This window comes from Xenopus laevis, chromosome 3S, assembly GCF_017654675.1.
Source record: "Xenopus laevis strain J_2021 chromosome 3S, Xenopus_laevis_v10.1, whole genome shotgun sequence".
Lineage (NCBI taxonomy): Eukaryota > Metazoa > Chordata > Amphibia > Anura > Pipidae > Xenopus > Xenopus laevis.
Window position 1 is genome coordinate 56,800,470 of NC_054376.1, and position 10,349 is coordinate 56,810,818.

General features: G+C 38.7%; 1 protein-coding gene across 1 annotated transcript in view; it reads right to left on the bottom strand.

The window, feature by feature from the left end:
- mtmr10.S (myotubularin related protein 10 S homeolog) overlaps nucleotides 1-9,533 on the bottom strand; it is a 46,239-nt gene extending 36,706 nt beyond the window's left edge. Inside the window, 2 exon segments of the mRNA NM_001095007.1 lie at nucleotides 8,886-8,946; nucleotides 9,256-9,533. Coding sequence (NP_001088476.1) covers nucleotides 8,886-8,946; nucleotides 9,256-9,312 — 118 coding nt within the window. The 5' untranslated portion in view covers nucleotides 9,313-9,533.
- Nucleotides 9,534-10,349: the final 816 nt, after the last annotated feature.

The following is a 10,349-nucleotide window of genomic DNA, read 5'->3' on the forward strand; positions in this document are numbered from 1 at the left end:
GTGCCTAGATAAATGTAGCAAAGCATAATCAGCATGAACTTTATTCCCATAGGATGCTGGAGCTAAAGAGAGTAAGTTGGCCTAAAGGCTGAATTTTCCTGCTCAGCGCCGCCACTGGTTCTCAAACTTGGAGGCAAAATCTCACCAATAATACCGGGTTTAAGATTGTGGCAACATGTCAGCAGTAAATTCTACTAGCCAAAAAGACAGATCAGAGAGAACAAATACCACATATCCCATGTGTTATTAAAAGGCAAAGCTGCTAATGAAAACATCAGCATATTAAGTGCAATGACACTGTACATTGTATGGTTATGTCAATGTACTGGTATAGTACTTTTACCCATATATTTAGGAATATGCTTTCATGTACAGTTAATTATAATACATTATACAATAAAATTAATACATTAGAAGAAGTAGCCATGTCCAGTTTTTATACTTAGTTTGAGATGGTAGGTTATTATCATTATTAACCTTCAACCTATGATAACCTTATACTATATTACCCAGTCATTAGGAACCCAGCTTTGTTATTTTAATGAGAGTTAATTATCTGCCCAACTCCATCAGAGGGCCTTAGGATAAGGCTTACAATTAAAATAACTTCCCAGACATCTGAATAACATATTGCCTCCCGTTCCTTTTCCCGAAATTTGTAATTTCGCAAAATGGGAGAAGCATGTGAAAAACTTGAAACTTCTATTTTACCACCAGCGATTATGTTCTAGAACCAGCAAAACACTGTGTGCAGTCAACTGCCAAAAGCTCTCAAGAGACAACTCTACTAAATACAGAATAAAGTCCCAGTATTTATTGCTGAACATTTTGTTATTGCATTATTATACAGATTTTGCCACTAACGTTACTAGACTGAGAAAATCTATGATGCTGTTTGCACTCCTTGAATCTTTTGTGCTACTGGTATTGTCTACCTTTCTATTTACCTTCACTTATAAAGAAACATCAGAACCAAATACTATTCTAGCCACATCATATGACATGCCATTCTTTGTTTAACCAAGGACAGACAGATCTAAATATCTACAGCAACATAGTTCATAAATCTCCCTCCTGACTGTTGTTTATGATATGTTTACATATAAATGGATCAATAGGATTCTACAATATCACACAGTAATGTAAAACTGCTTCCTTGACGTCTAAAAAGCTCATCACATGATACAATAAAAAGATTGTGAATGCAAATGAAAGTAGACATGAAAAAACATATGCACATGGAAAAGCTTATAAAGTATGTGTGCATTAAAGCACCAAGAAGTATACAAAGGATAATATACCATGCAACTAATATATAACAGTAAATTTAATGGGATGATAAAATAATATGATAAAAAAATCTAGCCAGATTATTTTTTTTAAAAATTACAACTGACGAGAGCCGATGCAGTCTGACCAGTCCCTAAACTGCCAAACAACCAGATGTTTACATACATTAACAAACTAAAGTAACGTTTGTTCACTGCTAACATAATAGCATTTCCAAATTGTAGACCCTTTAGAAGCCATCTGGAGAAAAAATATTAAATATAAACAGTGCTTTTAATTCCTCATTAATATTGTATAAGCTGAGATTCATCATTTATTTATGCAGATCTCATAAGGGTTCCAGAATTAGACAGAGGGCCCTGCTGGGAAAAAAGTATATTCGAGTCTTCTTACTTCTTCCTTTATCTTACAAAAGAAAGAGAACACAATCCTCAAAGTAAACAGCACAATGAAGAGTGACTTTCCTCTATATACTCTAGAGTATATATATTGAGCATAAAGTAAGTCATTGAGGAGTTCCATGAACATATACCTTTTATAAAGATCATGGAACTCAGAAATAACTTCTAGTACCCTCATATTTGACAAAAGGTGGTACTTTATTTTTTTATAATACACAAAAGTCATGAATATCCTGTAAATTATATCCTTATAAACGGTGAGTTCTGATGTCATCAGTTATAAACGGTGAGTTCTGATGTAATTTCTGTCACATGACTCACTGAAATTTGTGTATTATAATAAATAAAGTACCCCCAGTTGTAAAATATGAGGATATTAGAAGTTACCTCGGAGTTCCATGACCTGTATAAAAACACTCGGCCTTCGGCCTCGTGTTTTTATATAGTCATGAAACTCCTCGGTAACTTATAATATCCTTATATTTTACAAGAGGGGGTACTTTATTCACTAAATAATACACACGTTTTCCGTGAGTCAGAAATGGTAGGACTGTACAGAAATGCCATCACTGTATTATAGCTTTCATAATTTGAAAACATTTACACATCTAGTAGTGTTACAAAGTGTAAAGTGTTAAATGTTTTTGCATTTTCCAGAAGCTGTCTCTTTTGCAGTTTGTAATCACTTTACCCAGTTAAAAGAATGCCAGTCAATCTCTGTGCAGCTGTTATACTTTCACTGGGGCCTTCCCTTGGCTGACCCTTCATCTTACAGCACTCCAGTATCCCAAACATAATTGGAATCGGTTGGAGTGACAGGCCACTATTGTCCTCATGCTAATTTCACACTGCTGCAGAGCTGTTTATCATACCAAAGCTTTAACATGACAAAACAGGGGGAGAGCAACAAAAGGCACTTGAAAGCCAGACTGAATGCTAAATACCGATATCACTTTGCTAAAGAGCAAATTTCAAACCTTAAGTATTAAGAGCATCATATACTCCCATTTGATTTTAAGAAATGTGAATACATTTTTTTCACCTTCATAGAATCCTTGCCTATTATGGAGTGATGCACAGTGAATTTATTTAGTAATACAGTGCTAATTGTTCACACAGAACTGTTCAGTCAAACAATATACTTACAGAACAGATGGGCACCGCAAGATAAGCTTATTAGTTTATTGTGACCCTCAAGACAGCCTCCCAGAGCTCTATCTGATATCTATTGGGCAGCATAGAAAAGGACCCCATCAGAGCAGCAATGAGGTGCATTCATGATGAGTCCCCCTAGATATCCTCCTGATATGGCTCAGTGTGTTGGAGCCCAAATTGTGTGAACATCCTCTTACTGGGCAATCTTTACAACAGGTTACAATTCCGGATATCCACAGATAAAAATCTGAAATGGTAGGACTCTGCCTACTATGAAAATAAAGTGTACCCTCCATAAGAAGGATACACAGAAATTACTCTCTGCATATTATAACTTGCATACTATAATTTCAAGCCCATCAGATCTGTAAGAAGATCTGTGAGAAGGACATACACATCACATCTGTGGCCTAACAGTAAGAGAGAATGATTAAAAGAAGAGTTACTATCTCTTAAACAGAACCAGAATATTCTAAAAAAAATGTTTAGATAGGCAGGAAAGTGTTTAGATAGATAGTGCTGAAAACTTTAAATATACTATTTAACCATCAGCAGTGGATATTCTCATCCTACCATTTATATGAAAAAACAAAACCGTGAAGGGTGAAACAGCTTGAAAAAATACAACATAGTACCAATATAATCTTCCCCATCTGTTTAACTTGGATGGAATTAATGTTTGTGGAAAAATGTAGAAAAACTGCAAATAATTATTGGCCTTTCATCTGCCCCGCCCTTTACACTGCACAGCTTCCTTCTGTGCACCTAAATGTGAAACTGTAGAAATGTTATGATAAGGATTCATGAGAAAACAAATAAGCAAGTGTGTGTGTGTTTGCATAATATATGAGAATTCTGCCAGCTTTTATTGAAGAATCTGGGCATGAAAAATGAATGGTCATTTATAAACCTGGATGGAGACATCTACACTTTACCTACTATGTTATTCCATAAAATTCCCTACTTTACCACTGACACAATGAAGAAATATGTTAAAGCCCAGAGCAGCCATGAGGCTTCTTTTACCAGTGAGCCTGTATCACAGGACATGTGTCTGGAGATGAAAAAGGATAAATAACTTGAGTGTTTGTATAACCAGAAAAAACGTATGTTTTTGCATGCATTTCCCAGTGTGTCATAGCCCTGCCAGTTTTGTTGTAAATACCCACAATGCTAAGTAATGTAGTGATGGGAAAATTTGACCCATTTCTCTTTGGCAAAAAATTAGCAAAATGGCAAAGATTTGCCAAATGAATTGACAACAGATTTTTTTGATATCTACAACTTTTTTCATCCATTGGAGTCTATGGGCGTCTTTTTCGCTGTGAAACCTGGTGAAAATTTTTACTCATAACTAGTGACAAGCATTCATGCAAACCTTAGATAAAGAGTACAGACTCCTTTATAAGTTGCCTAGCCAGCCAACATGACTGCAGTCTCCCCTAGTAACAGTTGTGCTATAGAACAATCGTTCCAAAACTTCGTTACACTGATCTGTGAGTGAACTTGGCTTGATGCCACAATTAGCTGTATAGCAGTAACATACTGCTTTTAAAGGAAATAAAAGGACTTGAAAAAAACCCAAAGATATATAGAATTGGGAAACCAGAAAGCATTTTTTGTACTACTCTCCGTTAGGGATGCACCAAATCCAGGCTTCGGTTCGGGATTCGGCGTTTTTCAGCAGGATTCGGCCGAATCCTTCTGCCTGGCCGAACCAAATCTGAATCCTAATTTGCATATGCAAATTAGGGATGGAGAGGGAAATTACGTGATATTTTGCCAAAAAACAAGGAAGTAAAAAATGTTTCTCCCTTCCCACCCCTAATTAATATGCATATGCAAATTAGGATCCGGTTCGGTATTCGGGCGAATCTTTCGCGAAGGATTCGGGGGTTCGGCTGAATCTAAAATAGTAGATTCGGTGCATCCCTACTCTCCGTACTGTTCATTTACAATCATAGGTGCTAAACTGCACAAATGTAGTTGCCTTAACAACCAATCAGCAACCCATTTTTTATTTTTTGCTACAACTGTATCAGTTATGTTGATTTGTAGCAGGCTAGGAGAGAAAGCATTTGCTTTTTCTGTATTTGCTTCCGTCTCAGGAATCGGTTATCTTCAGTGACAAGAAAGAGCAAATAATTACCAATATGGCAATGTCCCAAATCCCATAATGCCAAACAAGTTATGTATATACAGACGAGTCACTGCACAGACTTGAAAAGCAGTGTGCGGCCTCAGGTCACATTACAAAGGTCATTAATATCTTACCTATTAAACCCCCTGACTATTATTTACTTAAAGGGGTTGTTCACCTTACAAACACTTTTTTCAGATTATTCACCATAAACAAAGACTTTTTTTCAATTACTTTCCATCTTTAATTTTATACAGTTTTCCTAAAATTTTGTTTAAAGTTTAATGTTCATGTCTCTGGTGTTTCAGTCTGGCAGCTCAGTGATTCTGAACGGTTACAATTTGCTACATTTAGTTGATACAATTAGTTGATACATTCCTCAGCCGTATCTGTGGAATAGTAGCAACTATTGTATCAATTCTAACAGCTGCCTTTAACGAAACTCAGGAAATCGACTGAAAGACAAGATACAAACTAAATGTATCAATTTAAAACAGTTAAAGAGTCGGTGACCCCCTCCCAGAGCTCCTTTAGAAGGTGAAAAATAAAACTTTACACTTCAATATTAAATCTGAAACCAAATGAACTGAAAAAAAGTGATTGAAGGTGAACAAACCCTTTAAGAGGGGCTGTAGCCTTTAGAGGAGCTTAAAAGGTTGAGTAACAAAAGTCATTAAGTGGCCTCTTTGCAGATGCCTCACAGATTGGAGTGAAAAGGGGAAGACAGATTGGACTTTGAAGCAGATATCTACGATACCTTCTGCCCCTGCAGAAGAAGTATTACAAATAACTTATATTAAATCAAAGCAACTGAGCATGTGAAATGCCTCCAATGGAAGTTCCATCAGAGTAAGACACACAAGTTATCTGGCTAATAGGTTGGCATAAAGCTGGCCATAGATGCAAAGATCCGATCGTACAAATCATCGTACGATCGGACTTTCCCATCTCCCGACCCGCCACTAACCATTCCAATCAAAGTCTTACCAGTCAGATTAGTAAAAGAACAGATCAGCAATGTTCTCCCCCTGACAGCAATCGTACAATATCTATGTCCAACCAAAGCTAGTGACAGTCTCCCACTGAAAATCGTATGATCGGCAATACACGCAGCGATATTATCGGCAGCCGACAGAAATTTTCTAACCTGTCCGATCGACCAAACGACCGATCTCCGCCGGACGAAAAATGACGGGACTCTCCACACACGGTCCGAAAATCGTACGAATCCTCGATTCGTACGATCAGATCTTTGCGTCTTTGGCCAGCTTTACAGCCTCTACTACAGAAATATTATGAGCCAGTGCATTGCACGCTAACTTTATTTTCCAAGCATTAAAAATGTGGTACTTTGCTACAAGGTGTAAAGGGGAACTGTGGTTAAGTGTCTGCAGCTACTAAGTGCAAAAAATGCTGCAGTAAACCACTGCAAATTGTGGAGGAGGTGAGATCTGCATACAAATAAAAAAAAATACTCACGCTATTCACAAAAACAGTGTGTACTACTAACAGACCAACTAGAAGTGACAAGGCTTCAGACTGGCCACATAAGTATCCAACTGCAAAGCCCAGTGACCAATCTCAAGTTCACATGAGTTTCTTAAAAGGACCGACAGATGAACACTACAACTATACTCATGGTGCGTGCAAAGAAGCCAGCATTAAATCAGATTAAAGCCACTTATACTTCATGTAAGCGGTAAGAATCCTTTACACACCTGCCATTCAGAACTACAAATCCCACCATTGCCTTGAAAGGTCACATACTGGAAGGAATGCTGGGAATAGTAGTATTGCAACACAGAAGGGCTCGATTACAAAGTGGTGGCAAAGTGAAAATTGCAAAAAAAAAAAAAAAAAAAAAGCACACTGCCCTGAACTGCAGCATGACCAATGGGCTTGGCACTCCAGATTGAAGGCTAAAATCCTGAACCCCCCCCCCTGCAGTCCCTACCAGCATTCCACAGCATTGTTACAATTTTAGTTCTATAACACAAGCTTATTGCAAGCATATGCACTTCCAGACCCTGTGAGGTCCATGCTAGTAGATCATATAGATAAAGACAAATTACTTTTATTTTATCACTGCAACAACAAGGGTCACAGTTCTAAGTGTATATGGTGCATGGGAACGGACATTCCTACTTCTTTGTTTTGGCAACAGCTATATTACACTGGGCACTATATATGGGATCTATTATCCAGAATACCTGCAACCTGGGGTCTTCTGGATAAGGGAGCTTTCTTTAATGTGAAACAACATGCCATAAGGCTACAAATAAAAAAACTAATTTAGTTCAGCTAAGTTATAATTGACTACAAGGTACTGCCTTATTAGTAAAACTGAATCAGTCAAAAATTAAGAATTGTTATAGGGCACAATAGAAATGGCATTCCCATATTTCAGAGCTTTCTAGATGAGATGTCTTTGGATAACAGATCCTATACATTTACAGCTATTTAGGTTCAATGTTAACTAACACCAAATAAGCAGAAATAGCCTTTTTGCATATCAGAGAGATGGCCAAAGCTCAGCTGTACCCAATCTTAAAACTCTTTTTCCAGGGATGCAAATCAGTGCTTTGGGCATAGACAGATTAGCAGTGTCTCACTATGGTGCTTGCTACACTGGCCCACTTGCGTTTTCTGCGCATGCCCCAGACACTGATTTGCATGCAAGGGATCAGAAGAGGGCTGTAGTTGCTGGAAAATCCAGAGACCCCCTTTTGCACGAGAATGAAGTTATCTTCTAGAACAGGAGTGCACGAGTACCTAGCATAGTCACTGGCACAAATTTTATATCATGTTTAATGATTTTTAGATCTTTCAAATGGACTAAACAAGCCTAAGGGATTCTAAAAAGCATCTAAATCAGAAATACATCAACGTAGCAATGTATGTAGATCAAGCCAATGCAGCATCGCCATGACACCTTGCCCTAAAGAGCACCAAGTAAGTGCAGCATTGCACAGGTTCAACTGCTAGACTTAAACTAAGGCAAGTCATGGGCATGTCATTAAGCACCCTGTCTGTTCTTCCCTCATTAAATTCACCATGTCGTTTTTCATACAGTAGTACTTCCAATGCTGACAGCAGTTATTGCCACAAGTAATATTGTTATTAAAACGTATTATAAAGTGCTAACAGATTCCTCGGAGCTGTACAATAGTGTAGATACTGAACATAGAGATAAATGTGGCCAATTACTACGAGGAAAAAAGGAGCCTGCACAATAGAGCTTACAGTCTAAAAGGAAAAAGAGCAAGGGACCAAATGTGTAATGATGGGACACAAAGTAATAACTATTACTCGGCTTTATACGAGGGAAGAAAACTTTCACAATTTCAGTGTGCAATTGCCATTGGGTTGTACAAGTGCCAGTCTTCATGGGTAGATTTCCTAATAGGTCCCCTCCCCCAACAACGATCCCTAGGAGGCAAAGTTAGGGGGGTTGCAAAATAAAGAGAAAATGCCATGATTTCTCTCCAGCGGAGGAGCAACGCCTGCCCTCGCATTCCATTTCAATGAATGGGGTTGCACAAATGTCAGACCATTTCTGCATCGGCTTGTATTAACCCCGCCGTAATGCTTGATGCTTCTAACCGGCCAATAAAAGAGAAGAAATCAATTTAATTCGAAGTGCCCATAAGACATAATGAAGTTTATAGGATCAGCTCATAGCACAATGTAATTTATGGGCAAACCCTTTGAAGAAAGCTATTGGCACACATTTACACTGTGTGCCCTCAGGGCAATTTCCAAAGAATACAATGTGAATAAACACCCTACTTCTGAACTACACGTCCCAGCATTCCTACATAGACAGGGTGCTACAGGTTGGGCGTGTGTGTGTCACATTAGCATACTTACATGGGCACATACATCTTACCGTCACTCACCTGGCAGAAGGACCGCTTTCAGCTTTTTTATCTTTGTCTCTGGATTTAGTTTGTCTTCTTGCTGCATAAATGAGATAAACAATGCACGCTTAGTCTGGGTGCAAATAGACAGGTGCGTGCGTAAACCTGCCATTCTCATAGTGCTATCAGTGAACTACAACTCCCAGCATCCTGAAACTAAAATATAACACTAAGCAGCCACAGCTTGCAAAATAAAGTCAGACTGGGGGTGAACAGAGCTCTTTACCCTGCCAGGGATGTCATGCCACACCAAAAGGAGTCCAATTCCAACTCTGCTGCAACTCCCACCAGGCTGGCTAAGGTTGCTGGGAGTTGAAATCTAGGAGGAGACAATCTCTGAGGCACTCACCTGAGGAGGCAGAAGGTAGGATCTAAATGAAGGTTTGGGTTGCTTGAGAGAGAACATTGCTGAGCCACAAGTGGGGTTCCACCTCAGCCACTGGGACTGGAAGCCTAAAGGCAACCGGAACAGAAAACACGCGGGGCAACTGCTCTCCCGAGCCCTCACAGCTCAGTGCAGTCCCTTCAACATTCGTGCAGCCTCCTTCATGACTGGGATCTTCTGGCTTTTGTTGCGTCTCAGGGCAGACATTTCCCTGTGTGCGAGTCTCTCCCACACGCACTGAGTATTTGCACTGATTTCCTGTGAGCCTGTCCCCTTCTCTTTCCCTACATGTGCACATGTGCAGAAGTGCTGCGCTGCCGCTTGAGCTTAGGGGGTTCTGTAGCGCCATCTGCTGACCGAATAGTGCGTTACCTCCACATTCCTAGTTCCTTTCCCCTCAGCTTGTTCCCTTTGATGCGCAACACATGCTCCTTAGAATATTCTTACAACACATTTCTAACTCCTGTCTAACTCCTATTATGTTTTTAGTCTAATTGAATTACCTCTCTGGTTCCCAACCTTCTTTTTTTTACTTCAAGCAAACAATGGAAGCCAATCTTGCTTTACGGCAGGGATTTTATTATATTCTCCCCTGATCAGAGACACTGACCCATAATACATAGCAAAACTATACCCCAATCAGTATGGGTCTCTATAAAAATATATTGCATAAAACATCTAATATGTAAAACTGGCTGCTTCGTGTAAATAAACCATTTATAAAAAAAAAATCTTTTTTGGTAGTATGTGCCATTGGGTAATCATAAATAGAAAATTTGTGGCCACACCCCCTAATTACCATGTTAATTTTACAAAATGTGGCAGTTTATGAAAGTTTGAACATATTTCTGTGTTTTTTTCAGTTCTTACAGTTTTGCTAATGAAGGTGAATTGCCCTTTAAGCTGTGAGTTTAACTTTTCCCAAGGGACCTCCTTATCTAAATAGTTACAATTACTTATTTGCTTATCTCAAAATTGTTACAAAGTATCTTAGTTGCACCTGTGGGCTCTCTGCCAAAAGCCAATTAAGTTAGAAAATTTCTGGCTGTTCAGTGCAG